The sequence below is a fragment of the Passer montanus genome, unplaced genomic scaffold (genome assembly GCF_014805655.1).
Source record: "Passer montanus isolate IOZ18808 unplaced genomic scaffold, ASM1480565v1 scaffold1, whole genome shotgun sequence".
NCBI classification, from domain to species: Eukaryota; Metazoa; Chordata; class Aves; order Passeriformes; family Passeridae; genus Passer; species Passer montanus.
The window spans coordinates 9,592,770-9,613,382 of record NW_024356504.1 but is presented as its reverse complement, the minus strand read 5'-3'; the positions used below and the strand labels follow the sequence as shown (position 1 = coordinate 9,613,382).

The 20,613-nt window shown below is 39.7% G+C and overlaps 2 protein-coding genes across 6 annotated transcripts in view; one reads left to right on the top strand and one right to left on the bottom strand.

The window, feature by feature from the left end:
- The window catches only part of ABCB11 (ATP binding cassette subfamily B member 11), a 43,381-nt gene extending 39,989 nt beyond the window's left edge, over positions 1-3,392 (bottom strand). The window contains exons 1-2 of one of the 4 annotated variants that reach the window (XR_005630181.1): positions 3,003-3,392; positions 909-1,011 (exon numbers count right to left, since the gene is read on the bottom strand). Coding sequence is in view for 3 of the 4 variants with exons in the window: in XM_039731729.1 (XP_039587663.1) it covers positions 909-984 (76 nt within the window). In the remaining variant the exon portion in view is untranslated. Of the gene's footprint in view, positions 1-908; positions 1,012-1,694; positions 2,026-2,937; positions 2,956-3,002 lie in introns of those variants that run through there. The other 3 variants (XM_039731729.1, XM_039731819.1, XM_039731897.1) reach the window with 3 other exon arrangements.
- DHRS9 (dehydrogenase/reductase 9) lies at positions 534-19,515 on the top strand. 2 transcript variants are annotated; one of them, XM_039732161.1, is made up of 6 exons: positions 534-591; positions 10,861-10,985; positions 14,948-15,278; positions 16,800-17,058; positions 18,267-18,430; positions 19,264-19,515. In XM_039732161.1, exons 2-6 carry the CDS (start codon positions 10,938-10,940, stop codon positions 19,512-19,514), a joined length of 1,053 nt encoding a protein of 350 aa, XP_039588095.1. In that variant the 5' UTR covers positions 534-591; positions 10,861-10,937; the 3' UTR covers position 19,515. The 2 variants fall into 2 exon arrangements, with proteins under 2 accessions (XP_039588095.1, XP_039587997.1); XM_039732063.1 differs by lacking the exon at positions 534-591 and having other exon boundaries at positions 10,490-10,985.
- The last annotated feature ends 1,098 nt before the right edge of the window (positions 19,516-20,613 follow it).

The following is a 20,613-nucleotide window of genomic DNA, read 5'->3' as shown; positions in this document are numbered from 1 at the left end:
AGACAGCCTTTTGCCAAAATCTCATAACAAGTAAAGGCAACAAGTGTGTAAAAAACCAGGCAGACAAAGAACAACTCCTCAAACCAGCAAGATAAGTCTAAGCAACATGGGAGTTCAAAGTAAGTGTTTGGAAGAGATGAACAGTTTTCTGTCCCAGAAGTTGGCCAAATCCCATTAATCTGTATGGCAATTTAGCTTCCATTATGAACTATTGTTTTACTTTCCTTTGTACTTTATGATCTGTATAAATATTTAACATCCTCTATTTTTTATTGCTTTTCTCAGGTCTTACAAAGAGAACTCAAAATATTTAGCAGTTTCTCTTCATGTTTCTCCTTGACTCTTTTTGCATTTCAACTGACAAAGTGGAAAAATGCATATTGCAAAGGAAAAATGGAAAAAAAAGACAAGCTCTGATAAGAAGAGGGAATGCAGATCTTAGCATTAGCTAAGATCTTAGAATTAGCTCATACCTCTATTTTTTATTGCTTTTCTCAGGTCTTACAAAGAGAACTCAAAATATTTAGCTCATGAGAATTCTGCCGATTACACGTGTGACTACAAATATGAGTGTTTGCTGGAAGAAACTGTGTAAGACAGCACTTTTTACTTTTTTTCTTCAATAGAACCCTTTTACTTGTACAACAAAGTACTGAGTATAAAAACCTATGTAAATACCTTGAACTTGTTAATTTACCTGTTAACACTGTCCATAAGTAGGGATTGTTATATTTTTTACAGAAAAGTTTTGGGGACAGCATACTTATGACAGCAGGTACCATGTAATACTATTTATTTCACAGACTACTTGCTTGTATTCTGTACACTACTTCTTTTGCTTAGGCCACCCACCACCTATTTTCCATGCTTTATAACATAAGGAGGTGACTGAAGAATAAATTTCTTACATTTGCCATCCGAGTCAAAAGCATAATTATCCTCTCCCAGTCTCTTGATGCTACGCAGAACTACTGGGTCAGACATGATGATTATTGACTTCAATCAAAAGTCCTGAAAAGAGATGGGGTGTGGGGATAGGGAGAAGAAGAGTATCAGCTTACATTTGTCTGTGAACATGAAAACATTATGTTATACTCCCCTTTGCCCTCATGATCCCAGGACAACACCACTGATTACAGCACAAGTTGTAACAGGACAGATGTCATGGACTCAGTGAAACCACAGTGTAGAAAAACACCTTGGAGAGTGCCCAACCCACCCCTGCCAGGCCTCTGAGGCTTCAGTGCCTCCTGCCTCGAGTGCAAGCCACCCTGCAGGGCTTGGCAGCTCCTGGCAAACAGCCCTGTCCCCAGGCATGGCTCTGCTGAACTACTGCCTCTGCGAGGGTGGCATCTGGGAGGGTAGCTTAGAGTCTGAGACCATAACAGCACAGATCCTGCCTCAGTTACAAGGGAGCAGCAGGACCTGCCCCTGCCTTGTGCTGTCCCAACTGGCAACAGCTGGGAGAACCATGACAGGGGACAACTGGGGCTCAAAAAGGGGGAACAGTGAGAGCCCCAGGGCCACATTGACATCTGCATCATCACCACCCGCTGCACTCCCACAGCTCTTGGCTACCAGAGCTGCTCCCCTGGGTAGTCTTATTCCTGTAGTCACACCGACATGCTGAGCAGATATCATACATGAAAAGAAATAAGAAGACAAAGTTAATACCTTTTTGTTAAAGTTAATACCTTTTTGTGCTTTCGTGAGGAAAAATCTGCCAGGGAAGCCTGGCATCCGAGATGCACCCAGGAGGAAATGCTGCAGAAGTCATCCCCAGAGTATGCCCTTTCACAAGTAATGTTATCTCATCTACATCTTGCTTAATGTAATGTATGCCAAGGCATCGTTACTGCACCTTCTTCCAGTCTTTAAGTATCAACACTTACATGATTATACATCTGTATAAAACACTCACAACCTCTCATTTTAAGCATATTAAGCATTTAGATAACATAGTTCAGTTGTCCTTATTTCATTTTAACAAATGTTTATCAATTTGGTAATTGATAATTGTAATTGTAACTTTTTACTGAATTCTGATACAGTTTTAAGTAACAGGAAAAGTGAAAAAACCCCAATGATTGACAGACTTGACTGTCCCACATTTCTGAAGCATTTTTCCTGTTTTGTCAAAAGCTCAACACATCAATTATTGTCCTGTTCCATAGGCATCATTCATTAGTTTACTTAAAACCGTTTAGTACAGCAGATTAATGTGCTGTACTAGATTATTAAAATAACCTTCCTCAGGGTCTGAATGTTTAACGGGCATCACTTAGAACATCTTGAAAAATACTGTTGCTGATGTTGCAATTTAAAAACAGAGAAAATAGAAAGCAATAGATCTACCCATGTGTGTGCAGAATACAACCTAGTAGCAGAGAATAACTCAAACTGCACTCAAATGAAAAGCATCTTACTCTAGCCAGTTACAGTGAGTGCAGTTGTTGCATTTTTGAGAAACAAAAATCTTTGAGGAACTCAAAATCCAGATTTAAATAAGTAATATTGAAAAATGCTAACAAAGGAACACATAGTGTAAATGGAGTAACATTAGGATCTCATCCAAAGTCCTTTCAAATCTATTTGAAATCACCTTTTTATTCAGATCAGATCTTTATTTAACATAAATGGGAATGGAAGGGTTGAGGAAAAAGAAACAATTAAGACTGGTCCTGAAAGCACTATCCTTCATGTTTCTCTGAAGTTAGATTCCTCACATATTGGTGATAGAATTTATGCAGAAAGCATATATTGCTTCAAAACAGAACTTAAATGTCTTGTTCTTCAAATAGTCACATTAAAAAAAAATTAAAAACTGGGGAAAAAAATCCAAAACAAAACAAACAACACCAGCACTAACTGTGCATAGTGTGCACAGGAAATGCAGCATTTAGGTTAAATTGTCCCAAAAGAAAAAAATACAAATACCTTTCAGTTCAGGAAGTGTCATCAGTTAACTCTGAAATAATAAACGGGACAAATTTGTTACTCACCTGTGACTGTGAAAAATCATAGGATCATAAACAAATTGCAAGGACTCTGTTCAATTCGTCAGTGAAGCACTCAAGCATTTTCCAGCATATTTTGATTATTTTAACCCATTTGTCAGAACAGAACCTTTCAATTGGGCATTGGCTATTTGCACCTGGGTCAATGACCATGTGGTCACAATGTTTTCAGTTCATTGACATCTAATGGAGTGTTTAAATTTGACTAATGCAATCTCAAAACAAAGTCAGTGCACTTGGAAAACAATTATACATGAGGAGACCAGACAGTTTTCTGGAAAACAACTCACAGTTGAATGCACAGGAAGAATTATTATAGCATAATTTTATCAGCAACTTTATTTGGCAGACAATAATTGTGTACGCTCTTGTCCCCACCATACATGGCAAGATCAGCTGAATAACATGACAATTGGTTCAGAGATTAAGCTAAATTCAGATTAAAAACTTGCTCAAAAGCTTGGTTTTCTAACTAAGATTGCCTGTCTCCACATGGATTCTAACTTTTTTCCAATTTTTCCTTTGAAATGTAAGATTTTACAGCCTGGAAGCTTGTGCATAGTAGTGAATTCTCATTGGATACAAGCCCTCCATGGATTTTTCAATAAGGGACACTGATGAGGACAGTGCTATGACCTCAGACAATATCACCACATAGCTTAGAGGGAAATGGCAAACAGGGTTTAGTTCCTCTCTGAAATCAGTTCTCACTACAGAGGGTCCTGACTGATATGACAAGATAGAAAGACAATGTCTTAATCACAGTGACTGTCAGGTCTCTTCAAGTCTTCTGTGCTCTCACACTTCCTAAGATAAAGCCCCATGCCCAAAAGAGTGTCACAATTAAATGTAGACAAGCAGAAATCCAATTTTCCTCAGTAAGCATCATTACTGTGTTTACAATGACAACATAACTAAGTGCAAACCCAATGTCTCCTCCCACTATTTTACGAAAAGAAGTCTCCAGCTATACCTCTGTACGCAGCACAGATTTGAGAATAACACTATTGGAAGTAACATCACAGTGATAATGATTTAGTCCCCTACAGCACAGAGCCAGAGTAAAACAAACAGTTACTTGCAGTGCTGGGACAGTTACCTTCATGGTAGTGGAAAGGCTGGAAGAAAAATTATATGATGAGCCGAACCCTGCTTTATTTCAATCCCCACTGAGAGCTTCTTCAGGAGCAACATGACCAAAGGCAGTGCAACGCCTTTGGTTTTCAAGGTACTTTAGCAGAGTTCACACTGGTCCACTCTTGATGAGCCCTTTGTGTTTTTTGGGTTTTTTTCATATTTGGTTTGTGGCCTCTATAAAAAAACGCAGGTAGATTTTTACATTGCAAAGTTGGACGACTGCCAACAGACTGGACCTGTCAGTCTCCCTGGCAGGCTGGAGATAAAACAGACTGTGGAAAGCACTCTAAATGAAAGCCTTGTAATTACAGCACTCCTATTAATTTGATATAAAGTTCCACTCACTGATTAAAGCCCACAGAGATCGGTTTAAGTCCCGTGTTTGTAAACATGTCTGTTGTCATGGCAAAAACAGGCTTTCTCCTTCAGTCCAGCTAAACTGGCTTTTTTGTTTATTGGCCAGACTGCAGATCAAGCCAAAACTCTGTTGTTTTTATATTGATTTACAGATATACATTATAGCTGATGAAACACAGTCCTTCCTCCTTCTCTAGAGGGACTATTCTCAGAATGTCTCTGAGCCTGGGCCCCTGGGTTGCTGCCATGGCCCTGCACAAGCATTAGCAGACACATGGTGTAGCTCTCTGGCATGGCTAAAGTCTCAGGACAGGTAGGTGTGGGTGGGCAGGAGTGTCAGGAAAACAGGGATTCCTCTGTGCCAAGGAGGGCAGGTCTCTACACAGCCTCCAGAAGGAAGCCTGGTCCTGGCTCTGATGAGCAACAGCCAAGGACTGCCCAGACTGCATCACAGCTGCAGGCAAACAAATGCTTCAGCAAAGGTATATGGCAACTCCAAGCACAGTAAGGGATATTATAAAGAAAATGTTACTTTTAATAAGGTTTGCAAGAGAAGGAAAGCCAGCCTGTGTACTGGGTCTGTTCTGCTTGCATACATATGCCAAGAGAAAATTTTCCTCGACCTAAAGGAACTCAGAAATACTAAACTGGGAAGGCAGTTACCTAATCTGTTCTTCATACTTTCTTCACTACTGATGCTGCAGAGGAAGTAAAGCAATAAAAGCTAGCATCTCTCAATTGCAACTTTTACAACATGCTGGGTAACTTCCAGCCAGCACAAGAAGCTGCATTTCACCAGCATACATGCTTATGTAAAGCACAACGAGCAGCCATAGGGCTTGCAGCAAAAATGGATATCTTAAATCTGCCATGCCAGAGCAGAAAGCAGATGTATGAGCAGAAAATAAAAGCAGTGATCCTGTTCCTACTATTATGCTTAAAAACATAATAAGTGATTGCAATTTCATTTTTAATTAAGCTTAGCCAGAGCAGAATTTGGCCATAATAAGTGCAAATTCATTGCATCTTGCCCTGCAAGAGACGGATTGTCCACAAGCAATCTCTAAAATTTCTGTTCTTTATTTAAATCTTTTTTTAGTTGATTGCATTAGGCATTCTCTGTTTTCTGGGCCAAGAGTGCTCATAGAGAAATATAACTGAACTTTTTCTCTAAGCAGAATTCCATCCATCATCAATAATTACTTATAAATTCACTACTAAATCAATTGGAGTATAATCCCAGATATGCAGGCTCTTCCCAAGTGTATTTTGCAGTATTGATGTTTCCACACAGCCTGAGCTTCAGTTCAGCAGGTGAAGTGCTCCAACCTGCACCCTACTTCCTATGCTCAGGGACCACAGGCAAACTCCCACAGCCTAGTGGTGCAAATTTATTGCTTCAGAGGCAAAGAGGCAGTACTTGCTCCCTTCTTTTCTGAGACTTCAGCATTGACAACAAAAGGTTTTAGTAAAGTAAAGCTTTTCTGGGTAGCACTACTTCAGTATCCATAGTAATGGAAAAGGTTCTGGGTCCTGCTTACTTTGCTTGACTTCTTGTTGGCCTCAGTCTCACTCATATCACCAGTTCTCATTTCTGCTAAAGAAAAAAAAGGGAGGAGAGTATTCCTGAAAATATCATGCCACATTCACAGCTTATTTTACTTGACATTTGACAAACCTGTGTTTGTTAGAGGGATCTACCACATCTAGTTAGTGGTAGATAAATATTTGGGAATGTGCTCAAAAAGGCAGGGTTATCAATACATCATTGTCAGAACAGAAATGCAATTCCTGGAATCTTCATTGGGACTTTTTGCATTCACATGCTTATCTAGGTTTTGGCACAAGTGCTCAGCACCTCCCATGCTGTGTTACCCAGCTAGAAAACAAATTAAATAAATTCCACTTAACAAGTGTCATTTTGTTCTAAAATTTGAATACTTGTAATAAATGACTTCTAAGTTATCACTCATTATATCAAAAGCAAAAATTACATATGCGCTCTACTGAACAAATCTGAATGTAACTGTTTTGGAATACTCCTTGCAAAATATCTGAAAGCTGGAAAAATCCCATATGTCTGACCCAGCAAGATGAAAGACAAGATGCTGCTGCTGGTCCTGGTGCTAATTGATTTCAGCAGGAGAAGCACTGCAGGAGAGCTTGCAAAGGCCCAAGATCCTACTGGGTGGATCCTACTGGGTGGATCCTACTAAATTTGAGTTTTAAATTTGGTCTATTATGATGTGCCATAGTACCAATTATACTTATTGCTAAATTCCAATCTCCATTTGGGATTTCATCTCTTCATAAAATTGCTTATAACTTGACAAATTGCTTTTATTTGAACTATGTTTGTTTTCAGGCCAAAAGTGATTTTTTTCCCCCCTTGAAAAATTATGAATAAAGTCAGAACAGCAAAAGCATTCACTGAACTCTAAGAGCTGATACAAGCTGATTTATATTTTTTTCCCCCTCCCCCAAATTTCTGAGGGCTCAGAAATGTTTTCCAAATCATTTCCAAACTGAGATGCCTTTGCAACATGAAAAGTGCACCTAGAAATTTCTCACCACCACCCATCCAGAAAAAATACATACCATGAGCTACTGCACAATAATAACTTCTTTCTAAGCTTTCTCTTCTGAAGTGTTTTTTCTTAATTATCACAATTGTTACAAATATCTAGAGAACACAGCAAACTAATTCTGGGAACTACCATGGTGGCTTCTTGTAGCACAGACAAGGAGCAATTTGTGTGTCTAAAACATATACTGCCATTTTAGATACCAGAACACTTACACAGGACTGACTGATACCAGATGGGCCAGAAGAAACCCTACCACCAGCCAGAGGTCTTCCCTAAAGAAGGGATTTCCTAAGTTATAAATTGGCTCTACATACGTGCATTTAGGCAGGCAGGCAGTCAGACAAGTCAGATAACTGATGATGTAGTGCATTGAGAACTAGGAGCTGAATTACACTGTCAGCTACTCCACAAGCACATTCTCTCTCTGGGAAGTAGGTAAGATAGCTCACCCCGCTTTCATTTATGGATAACAAGCTGAAAGTTCACATGAATCATGAATAAACCTTGCAGTATTTGTGGGCTGAGTGCCATATAAAGACAGAAATAGAAGTGTTAATACAGCAAAAAATCCAACTGTATAAATATTAATAATGTCTAAAGCAATTAAATCATAGGGCTGCCTTCAGGAAAGATATGGAAGCTTTTGGAGTAAAGGTTTGTTGCATTCAGCCCAGAATGTTCAAAACAACATTATGAAATCCAGCAAAGATTACAAAAGAGAAAGTTATATGAAGCAAGATTCTCCCAGATATTAAAATGCAATATTAAGGAAAGGAGCACTTTCAAAAAGGTGAGGCAATGTCCAGACATTTTTGTCAAAAGAAGCAATACATTTCTCACTGAGAAAGCCTTGCAAAGTAGCATTATATCTCCTCATAATTCTGACTTTTTGGAAATACTGTCATATGAAAAGCTAATCTTAAATGCATCTGCACCACAATATGACTATCCACATATATTTGGTCTAGAAAGATTTATTCAAATCTCAGTTAAAGATTAATTATTCATGTTGGCATGTAGTTTAGAGTGAACTCCCAAACAGAAAAATTTTTATCTGCTGATGTATTCAATGTGCTCAATGTGTTTTTTCTGTCATTATTGTTTGCTTATTTATTTAGAAATCAAACAGAAATCAAGAAAGTCCCTTTCTTCTGCTAGCCCCAGTGAGGAACCAACCATTCAGGACCTGTCAAACAGACACTTGCCAAGCCTGTTGGAGCAGGGGCTGTTTGTCTTTTGATCCTTGGACTTTCTTGTTTCACACAGAGGCTTTTTAGAAAAGAAAGCTTTTTATCTTTTCTCCACCAAGATTACTCAGTTAAAAGGATTGATTAGGGAAACAAAGAAACTGTGAAATGACAGCACCTACTATGATCTTTATCTTTAGGAATTAAAGTTCGGTTGGTTGAATTCAGTCCCTGTCAGACCACAAGTATACCATCAGCTGCTGTGAGACACTATCACTGCAAACTTTAACATTTGTAAGAAAATATAAACAGGATTTGAGACAGGCCACACTAGTTGTAAATACATTATTTAAATTATAAATGCAGGAGAAAAATACAATTTGCCTAATGCATTACTTCTCACTGTATGGAGGACCAGATTGTGCTGACATTTACTCTCCTGGGACCAGACACCTCATTTTGTCAAATGCCAGCAAAAGAAGCCAGTGACTTCTGGAAAGAAGCAAACCACGGTGTGCTGTGCTATGAGTAGCAAAATCTGACCTGTTCACAAGGCTGTATGAGGCAGATGAGAACATATTTAGACATACATTTTTAAGGACTAGAAGGGACATTTCATGGGGGAAGACCCATAACATCCACAAGGTCAGAATGTCCTGGGGGATTGCATCCACAGAATATGGATTGGTTTACTTGTTAGAGTCAGCACAATGTGTGCTTCAACACCTTCACCTGTCAGCAGGAATAACTCCAGCTTCTTGCTTTTCCCTGGAGAACCAAATTTTCTTCCCCAATGTTATGGTTCAAGTATGGCAATTTTTCCTTTCTAAGAGTCAGAGATTTCATTACAAAATATACCTAAGGAATCAATAGGAAATCAGTCAAGGTCTGCTTTCTGCAGAGAAAAGCCTGTCTCATGCCACACTGACAGAAAACTATGAATAGAGCTCAGATTTTCCTTATGTGATTTCTTTTCCAGTAAGGTCCCCCACATGCTGTGTTCTGAGAGAGTTGGAGGATACTCTGTGAAGAAGGGAACTTATTGGGAAAATTCCCCATTTTAATGTTTTCTGAGATGCTAAGCAGGTTCTATTCAGCTTTCTGAAATTACTTTCTGCAGTTCAAAAGCAATTTACTGAGAAAAAAAAACCAGCAGTACAGAGAAACTCCTTTTATGTTTTTATCTCCTATTCTTGCATGGCAAAGGATTGCTACCCACAACAGCAGGATCCCTGACCTGACACTGATTGAGCAGTGTTTCCCTGCCACGGGCTTTGCATGCTGATGGAGTGCTGTTCTGTAATCATTCCAACCACACTGCAGAGCCTATCATTAGAATCATGCCAGACACGGCTCTGCAGGCACTTCTGGCAGGCTTGCCCCAGAGAGGAAATTTTTGCCAGCCACCTGTTGAGCCCCATGTCTCCAGCAAAATGCACGCACATCCCAACTGGCCCAAGGGTGCTGAAAGTACAGTAATGACCAATACGCAGCCTGTGGCACTCACAAGGCAAAAGAAGAATTTCCAGGCCCAAGCCAAAGGGAGCCAGGAGAGAAACGGGGGGGAAGAGCTGCCCACCACGGAGAGGATGAACTAACAACCCTGCAGTTCTTGTCAGGGACCAGCCAGACCACATGTCACCAGCCAGCCTGGGACAGGCTGCCATTACCATCATCCACTCAACTGTATGGGCAAGATCATTTCCAGCTCCCTCCTACCACTTCACTTGGTTTCCTCATTTTTCATTTCCTACTCATTCAGTTAGTTTCAAATCAATCTTCACAAGAAAGCTTATTCATTCATTTTGCTGTTGAAAATGGTCTTTGCCCAAGCCTCCTTGCTGACTGCAGCACCTGGCACCACAGAGCACTGCGAGATAAGAGATATGAGAAGCGAAAAGAAATTCTGCTGCCATGTTTATGCAGCAGTACTCAGAGCTGGATCAGAAGCGCCCACCAGATTCTGAGCCAAAGATTAAGCAAGCAAGACACCCAGCAATCACATGTTAGTATCTGTGCCCATTCAAGCTCTAGAGATTCTGTTTGTACAGTTTGTAGTATCTGAGCATTTATTTGAGAAACATTGAAATTGGTTTGTTCTTAGTATCAAAAAACTGTCCCTAGACTAGTAAAAATAATTTAATCCCTGACAGTTTTTATACATAAAGAGGTATTTTAAGAGATTAAGTCACAACAACAAAAACATTGTTCACATGCAAAAGAAAAGCTGGAAGTCTGAAGCAAGCTCTACTAAATCAACAGAAGGACTCCTGATTTCATGACAGAGCACAGATCAGTGCTTTCAGCTCAGTAGATTAGTTCTCCTTAATGAGCCTTGACAGTCTCCCAGGCTCTTTAAATCACTATATATAGACAGCAATGCTTATACAACATAGATAGGTGGGGCAGGCATAGAGCATAGCCAGAAGATTAATACCAAGTACATCCCTAAAATAGACAGATCACAGTACAAGTCATTAGCAATAGCAGGGAGAGGGGCCCTGCTGATGTGCTGATTAGAAAAGTACCACCAGACACAGAATTTATGAGATTTTTTTTTAAACCAACATGCAGGTCTTGGCACACAAGTTTATGAGTAATTTGGGCTGTTTCTATGTTCTGACACTGGAAATAACTGGTGCAGTCAACTCATGAGCATGTGGAGGTACAGACTGAGCTTGCAGATGTCTCCCCAGAATGTAAGTAGAACTTGCTTCTACTGTTATAGTGAGCAGTACCTATTATATGCATTTGCAGGATATCTAAGAGAGCTAAGCATTTGTTTTCTAGTGCACAGACAAGAGACTATGCAGTCCCTTCCTTTCTAGAGTAATTTTTTAAATTGTTGCTTATCTTTAGCACCTACAGGGTCTGAATAAAATGCAAACTCAGAAATGTTCTTCCCAACATGTGGAATCTTTCCCCACTTCAAGTTTCAAATATTGGGTTGGTGACCTAAGATTTTAAATGGTTTTGTTTTCCTGGGGCTTTTATGATGCTGCGGTAAAATTATGGAGTGGACCATACAAAGAAGATATAATCACAGGGTTTTCATCAGCTGAAAACTCACTGTACCAGACTACATTTATCTCCCTACAAAATGCTCTGTAGGAGAGTCTGGAGGTGTCTTTCTTTTCAGGTAACATATTAATAAAGATCCCAAATTATTTGTTGATCACCAAACCAAATTATCACCTATTTACACAGCATACCAAAAACCACTCCTTTTCCATGAAACAGAAGTGCAAAGCTCTGCATGTTCAACTAAGAGATCTGATGTTTTGTGCCTGCCAATTTGTTCAATTAATTAACTGAAAACTAGAGGTTTGTTGCTATGGAAGGGTGACTCTGGAGAGCTCTTGGATGATCTTTTAGTGGGCTGCCTGATATATCTAAACCTTCCATTGTGTGCTACGTGAGTGCTCATTCTGAAGAACCACAGTGCCTAAATTTCCCATTGGCAGTTCTTCCTCAGAATGCCTGGCAGGTTGTTGTACCCATTGCAGAGCACTGACTTCTGCACTCTTGCACTGCCTGCACAGTGAGGGGTGAAGCAATCCAAAGCACACACACCCTGCACATCACCCCAGCCTGAAATTCTGTGGCATAAGCAAACTGCCTGTGGGAGTAAATTAACACCCTCCTTTGATATGGTGTCTATGTGCTTCGTTTCCTTCAGTGCAGAGCAGCAGAGGGATGCTGTACTTTGCAGTCATCTAGGGATCTTAGAGGGCTCTCAATGCAGTCATGCTGCTTTTCTCTAAATTCAATTGCTTTTACAATGGCACATGTGTAGACACGAGCAGCCAAGTTCTATCACACAAGTTCTCAATTTGCCAGGCAAATATCAAAGTTTGATGGAAAACAGAATTTGCCTTTAATTATTTACTGGCTACATTATTAATCCAAATGCAATATTTATGAAGATACATCAATACTCTTGAAATATCATGCTGACATTTTCTCTGGAAATCCACTGTTTGCCACTCCATGCAGCTATTTCAAAATCAATACGATCTAGGAAGCCAAGTGGCTTTTTTTTTTGGCTTTTCTAGAACTTCACAATTATCAAACAATAGATATTTTGGATAACATTGTACATTCACAGAATTAGACGATTTTCTTGTAAAAGAGCTTTAACTGAGACTTTTTCTCTTGGTCCTGGCCCCAGATTCCTTCCAGTAATGACATCATCTAGCAGAATACATAAGGCAGAAGGCTCTACCAGAGCAAAACCTACCATGATACCGTGTTACTGCAGAAGCAGTGCTAGCACATGGCAAGAACCAGGCAGGTAGGAATTACAGACTTAGTAACACTGGCCCAGGGCTGACAGGGAAAAGAAGAGCAGTGGAGACTCCACAGTGCTGCCCTCTCAGCTGTCTTCCCTAGAGCCTTTTGTCTTACAGAGCTTCTGTGCCAATTATTGCTACATAAACAGAGCGGCTAGCACTAACCAGAGCAATCCCTGGTGTTTTCCTTACAGAAGCCAGGTTGGCATCCTGGCCAAATGCTCCAGGATTTATCTACAGGATACTGTTTCAAATTTAACTTGCTTTCCAGTAGTGCAAGCTCAACGCCCACTGCACAGCCAAGAAAGCACAGAAAGAAGATGTGATTTACAAGTCCGGATTTCAATTAGGTTAACTGTTTGCCCAAAACTTGAATTATTTTGTTTAATTTTGTATTGGGAAAAAAAGGAAACTTGAGTCCTAAAGTTATGTATATATATCACTGCATCAGCTTGCCAAACACCTTGCTGTGATTTAGTGGCACGGGGTTACCAGAGTCTGCTGACAGCAGCTCCTCTCTCTTTTTGTGTCTAGCACTGCTCCAAATTCTAAATGGGCAGTCAAAAGAAATGTCATTGCCTGGCACACCATTGCAAATGGACTGGGGGATCCATGAATAGCTGTTACAACATTCTGGTTTCACACTTTATTTTACATTACAAAAGCCTTCATTAGCCTGAGTACTTTCACATAGTTGTGGTGACAATTTCAGAGCACTCTCTGCGTCCTCTCAGAAAATAAATGTCACCAACACAGGGAAAAATTACAAAGATTATTTGAAAGTGCACACATTCAGGAGCACTGCAATCCTTGTCAAATTTAACAGGGACATTCACAGCAAGAAAGCCAAGTGTCTAATCAAGGTACCTGAGCTAGAGGGCTGATTACATCAACCTCAAAAGAACAGTGAGACGGGCCACTAAAATAAGCAGTGCAAACATCCCAAAAATTTGGGATTTCAGTTTTCTTCTCCTTCTACTGCAGTAGAAGAAAACTCTTACCTGTATATATTTGCTTAATGTTTTAAAATCAGAGATCGTGAGTCAATAGCTCAGAAGTTCATGTTGATGGCTACTAAGGCACTCAAATATCATTAAGTGGCAATGGATGTTGTCACTTGTTATTCTTTATTAGCTTTGTAACTGACTTAATTATTTAATGAGAGTTCAACATCCATTCACTATCAGATTCTGAGATTTCTTTCCATACGTACTTGGTGACATGACAGCAAAATTTAGGGTCAGAATAAATGCAAAACAGTTCATGAACTCAGTAGGAACAAGAACAACAGACAGGGTCTAGCAAACAGGCCCAATACATTGAGCTTCCATTAATATTCATGTCTTGAAATAGAAATAATGTTATACAGAAGACAGCCTTTAAAAATGTCACATTTTAAAGGTGAGATGTCTGCACAACTATATATATGTAGGTAACTAGAACCTAGGTGACTGCTTAGAACCTGTGAAAAAGTTCCTCTTAACAGGATGTCTGGAATGTGCTTATTGGATGTCCCATAAATATTGGCTTTAATGAATTAATTTTGTTTAGTTCTTGTAAAAACCAAAAACCAAAATACAAACAGAAAACTAGTAATCAGTTATCAAGGTTAGGAAACTTTGAGTTTCCTTAATACCTTTTTTTTTTTTTTTTTAAAGGCAGTATCTCCATGCATTTCCACATTTCTTTAAACAAACACACTTTCTATATAGTATGTTCTGCTGTGCTTTGTATTACTCCGAAACAGGCAAGAAGTGACAGAAGATTCAGGCACTGCCCCAAAGTGTATCTTGTCTAAAGGGCATAGAACAAATCACTCACTGTCACACAATACAAGTCACATAACAAATTAGTCATCAGATCCACCACTGCAGCTTACACTTCTCATGAGTTTTCTCGGGGTCACTGTGCTTCCGTGTTACAGATTAGAAAAGCAGCCTGGGTAGCATCATAAAAGTGGTCAAAGAGAATCATCGTTTTTCCCAGAGCAATTTCTCTCTCTGTTATCAGCATAAATAATGACCAATGTCCACAAAAAAACCTTTCAGAACTGATAAGGTCATTCCTTTCAGTCTGAAATGTCCTTAAAGGACAGAGCTGACTAGAAAGTCGGGTCAGCAAAGCTTGAAAGCAGTGAAAATCTATTGAAGAAAGATACAGAAGGTTTTGTCAAGGCGCACACCATTCATGGCTTCTGATCGCATTGTGCCAAAGCTCCTACTCCTGCTCTCCTCAGGGACCCAGTGGGTCTGGAAGGGCTGCAACCAGAAACAAAGCCCCTTACAGGAGTTGTGTCTCAGGAACTTGGGGGGTTGGCTGAGCACATTTGCTTCACTGCACTTCTACTTCATTAACTTATTTGCTTGTAGCTCTCACTTTCAGACTCATTGAACATAGCAGTTTTGGCTTCCATACTTTCTCTTATCATTTACTGGATCATCAGAGACAGATACAGAGTGAGAAACCTGGATGGAAAGCATATCTTTATAACAGGCTGTGACACGGGACTTGGAAACTCACTGGCTAAATGGCTCGACAAAAAGGGATTTTGTGTCATTGCTGCATGTGCCACAGAACAAGGAAGCCAAGAGCTACAGTGCTGCTCTTCACTCTCACTGAAGACAGTGAATCTGAACTTAGCAGACTCCAACAGCATTGCCAGGGCTGTGGTGTTTGTGACTGAACAGACAGCTGGAAAGGGTAAGTGACAAGGCAACTTCTCAGAAAGATGATTCAATATAACCAAATCTGGTCTAGCTAAAACTTGTGTTGCCTCTCTACTCACTGCAGAGGCATTTTTAATCTCACTGATGAAACACATTCAGTCCTCAGTTCTGTCATTTCTCAGTTCAAAGATATTCCTTCCAGCAATGCTGCCCATTGCTTTCACCAACAGGACACCTAAAAATCTATTTGCTCGGTCTGTTAAAACCAGATCATTCCCAGCTGTGTTTTTTAAACTCCTTCTGGTGCAGTTGAAGTATGTCAGAGGAAGGAAGTACTAACTGGTACCAGAAAATTTTCTTGACAATTCAGCCCACTCAATTAAAAATGGTTAATTCAGGGCCTCTGCAGTCCTCCTCTAGAAAAGAGTATATTTTTGCATGCCTGGATAAGTCTGACATTTGCATTGTGCTCCACAATTGCACTGACTATAACAGTTAAACACTTGCAATTTCAGCCAGTTTTGTTGGAGGCAGCTCTCACTACCCCTATCATGAGTACTCCTGTACAAGAAGAGGAGCTTACCCCTGGATACCTATGAGACTTCTGTGATGGGTTTGGCAAAGGCTAAAAAGATCTGCATGGTAAATATATTCAACTGTGGCAATACCCATTTATCAGCATTGGTAGCTCAGACTAAAGGCTAGCAAAGGGCATCACAGCACTACAAATACCAGTTGTTACACAGTTATACCAACTATTCAATAGGCTTATTAATAAATTAAGTACCTAAAACAGCAAAACATGTATCTTCTACCATAAGACTTTCTCCTCAAAGCTTGTAAAAGGCTTTTGGCCTTATCATGAGTATTCCAGACCACTGCTGAATGCAGAGATTGAGAGCAAGTTTAACAAAATTATTAACACTTACGCCCTCCAGCAGACTCTTGCTCCCAACTTGTAGAAAGCCACACGTTCTCAGCCAGGATAGCCACTGCTAATGCTTTCACCTCAGTGTGTAAGACTCTTTATGGAGGCTGAGTGCTGGACTTTCAGCCTCTCCCCTCAGGCACAGGCTGTCCTCAGCAAACTCTAGGAAACGTCACTATTTATCTAAAGTCCCTCGAGTAATTTATAAAGGTAGTAAAACAGTATTATCAATACACAGGGGTAAGCTAGTATCCTTAGAAGCATTGACTAATTCTACACATTTGGTTCAGACCTTTAGACCCCAAACCAGAACTATCAGTCTCTCCACTTCTATGCAGACTATTTGACTTTCACAAGAGTATGTGTATTAGGAGCCTACATACCTGAGTGGATCTGGATAAAGTGGCCCACATCTCCAAACAAAATAGTTTTCCTTTAACACTTTAGCCATGCTCTTCAGCAAATTCTAACAGGCGTACAAAATAGACCATCCAAGCAAACCCCAGATAACTGTATTAATCTCACTGAAGCTTTTGCAGACTGTGTGATTGGTTTCCAATGCACACATGATACTCCAGGGTAAGATATTGCCATATGCTGAAATAAATGGTTTTGCATTCCTCCTAGGGCTTTTTGGCTTGGTGAGCAATGCTGAAGGAACAGCACCTGTAGGACCCACCGACTGGCTGAGGATTGAAGACTTCCATTCGGTCCTGGATGTTAGCCTGCTGGGATTGATTGAAATCACACTCAAGCTTCTGCCACTTCTGAAAAAAGCAGAGGGAAGAGTTGTCAATCTAATTAATGCCAAAGGTCTCATGGCTTTTGTAGGGGGTGGCTACAGTCTGTCCAAATGGGGCATGGAAGCTTTCTCTGACACCTTACGGTGAGTAGCCAGAAACACATGCATGAATCCAAGAACAGATTCCAGACATGCTAAGGAAGGGTGACTGTATGTTTGCCCATTTTGATTCCTCTCTGGATATCTTGCCTAAAGGGGAAAAGGAAAATGGACTGGTCACTTTTATAAGATTTCAGTCTCCAGTACTATGGACAGACCCAGCAAGGAGGTGCACTTGGAAAATTTTCATGTACCAGACAAGTTGTTAGTGTGCAGATTGCAGGCGTGTGAATCCAGTGCATATCTGAAAGTAAATCACAGTAAATCAACAATATAGCCTGGTCAGACATCCATTTTCTTGGGCAAGTTATACTTGCCTGTATATTTTGCAGTAATTCTCCACACCAATCTGAGCTGGGTAATTCCAAACAGCAACCACACTAGCAAAGGTAATTGTAACTTCAGAAAATTAAGCTAAACACCCTTTGCTGAAACAGTTATGCTGCACTGCTTCTAGAAAGCCAAGGCCCAGCCCAGTGAGTCAAGTCTTCATGAGTCAGAACAACTAGGAAAGCTGGTTTCAAACCATTATGAGTACTAAAAGAAACCATATAACCCAAAGAAATAGAAACACATGGCTAATGTACATGTGGTCCATTTGTTTACACACTGTAGAACATGGCTTACTTGGTCTCTTGAGCTGCCCAGCAAGACAAAGTTGTCATTTTCACCCCAAAGGAGCTGCACTGCAACTTGAAATTACATAGAGGGAACTACATTACGAGGAAGCCCACTAACCTTTATTGCATTAACATCTAATTATTTAACCATAACCATTTAGCCATAGGCTAAAATTCTAATCCAATTGAAAATTGTTTTCACTTTTACATTTTCTCAGACACTTTAATAATCTGCTGGTGGTGTGAACTAAAATAATGCAACGGTATATTAAATTGTCTAAAGTTTTAGTGTGATAATACGTGACTAAGATGCACCTAGCTGTTACACCCTTTGCAAGAGTCCAACAGAGAATTGTGGATCTACTTGACACTGCTTTTTTTCTCTCAGTTGTCTGCTCTGCTTTTACAGAACAAGTACACTGCTATGAATCTAATTTGAACCTTTCAAAATAATTCTGATGAAGATAATCAAATTCTCAAATATTAATGTGACAGATTTTCAACTTACTTATGATTCATAGCTGTGCCGTTATTGGATGGTCATGGAGATTATTGGGTTTTTTTTCCTTCTAGGATAGAAATGCAGCATTTTGGAGTGAAAGTAAGCATTGTTGAGCATGGTTTCTTTAAGGCAGAAGAAGTTAATTCAGATATCATTGAGAAATACCTCTTCAAACTTTGGAACAGACTGACTCCTGAGATCAAGGGCTCCTATGGAGAAAAATACTTAGTTGAATGTAAGTAGAAAAAGGATTCCATGAAAGCTCAGGGGGGATATAATCAAAATATATAAATACCTGAATTGAAGCTGTAAAGACAACAGAGCCAAGCCCTTTTGAGTGTTGTCCAGGTGTAGGACTCAAGGCAAAGGGCACACACTGAAACAAAGGATGTTCCTGCAGAACATTTTGGTGTGAGGGTGACTGAAGAGTAGCACAGGTTACCCAGGGCAGCTGTGGAGTTCCCCTCTTTGGAGATATTCAAAACCATCTGGACATGTCCTGGGCAGCCTGGTCTAGGTGACCCATCTAAAGTAGTGGCGCTTGATGCCAGTGGTTCCTTTCAACTTCAGCCTATCTGTGATTCTGTGAACATTTACTAGACATCATTAATGATCATTAAGGACCCACCACTGACTGTTCTTTACTATCTGCATGTTAGATGAGGCCAGAGATATTAGTTCACACATGAGAGTGGTGAGATACGAGGTCATGCTACTTTTCCTTGTCTCTCAATACTTACAGGTAGGATGGCCAGTGGGAATGAGCTGCTATGGCCTTATGCTACACTTATTGTTTATTGGTATCTGAAAAGTTAGTGCAGTGTGACACAGAACATACCGTATGGAACATCAGCCTCCCAGTATGGGCCAGGGAGGTTTTTGCTTCTTGGACTTCTGGGTGTTTTGTAGCCTTTATTGTCTCTGCTTTGCTGTAGTTATACTGCTCTCAGCACTTGAGACAGTAGTTTAAAGCAAGCCTGAAGCTGTAGCCAAAGCTTTGGATGTAAAGAACATTTCTCGCAGAGATGTTGTATATAAATGCTTTCAGGAATATTTTTTTGTTTACAGATATAAAAGCCCAAAGATCATCAGTGAAAAGACTGTGTGACTATGATATTTCTAAAGTCATAAAATGCATGGAACATGCCCTGATAGCAAAGTACCCCAGGACACGATACAGAGCTGGATGGGATGCAAAGTTCTTCTGGCTGTTTCTCTCCTATGCCCCAAGCTGTCTGTCTGATATGCTGCTGCGCATTACATTTCCAGCTCCAGCAGAGAGCAGGAGACCAGTTCATGGAGTTCAAATGAATGTTTAGTATTAACACAGTATCAGTTGTGCAGAAATAAATATTTATCCTATCAAAACTAGATGTTCTCTTCTTTATCAGTTACTAGACTGCTAAAATTCTTTTCAGAAAACACTTTCTCCATCCCTCACTCCACCTTACCAGAAATTCTGAATTCACAGGTAGGCTTGTAAATCCAGCAAGTTTTTGAAGGCTGTTACTCAGAAATTATACCTCTATAAGACCTGCATTCATAAAATTTTCAGCTACAAAGCTAGTTAATACTATTCACACAAGACATGAAGTCAAATAATAATGAAGTACAGCTATTGCAGCATATTCCAGAAATTACAATTATAGCATCTGACCACTTGATTATTTAATTCTGCGGGAAAAAAACCACAAGCAATTTTACAGATATGCAGCTCTATGGAAAATCAAAACTTCACTGTTCTATGCAAACAGAGTATCAACATGCATACTTTAACTGTCTTCCTAATATTAGTATAGTTTATGGGGAAAATACAAAAACAATATGCATTTGTATTTCTTTCATCCTCAGTGTGTTTTTCAAGTTAAAATTTTTATTATTTCACTTATCAGATGAAATAGGTCATTAGTGTAGGCTATAGCAAATTCTTTCAGTTGTACAGAGCGTGTTCAGAATGGCAAAACATTAGCTGACGTTACTGTGCCTTTTGTACACTATTTCTGTCTCAAGCTGTTGGCCAGAGGCTCACAAATTGGTGCTCCTAGAGATATTAAAATTGAAGGGGTAAAGGTTTTATTTGCTGAAGTGCTGTGCTGGTGATTAATCATTAATGTGCAATTCAATTAAGCTTAAGAAAATACCATGTGCAGGTCAGAACTCCAAACATAAGAAAAGAAGTTTCATCACTATGTGTGAGAGGGCATGTGTGTGTGTTTGCAATGGGCAAAAAAATGACAGTATGTAAAAAGGGATAGTAACCTTCAAGTATTTCACTGAAGTTCTATTCTCTAGCAAATGGCTTCAAGAATAAATTTATTTTATTTCATCTCACAATAAATACCTGCAGAGAGAGAAATCTTTCTATCTGGCCTGGAAGCTCTCAAGAGAATGTATATGAAAAAGTTAATGGTAAAATTG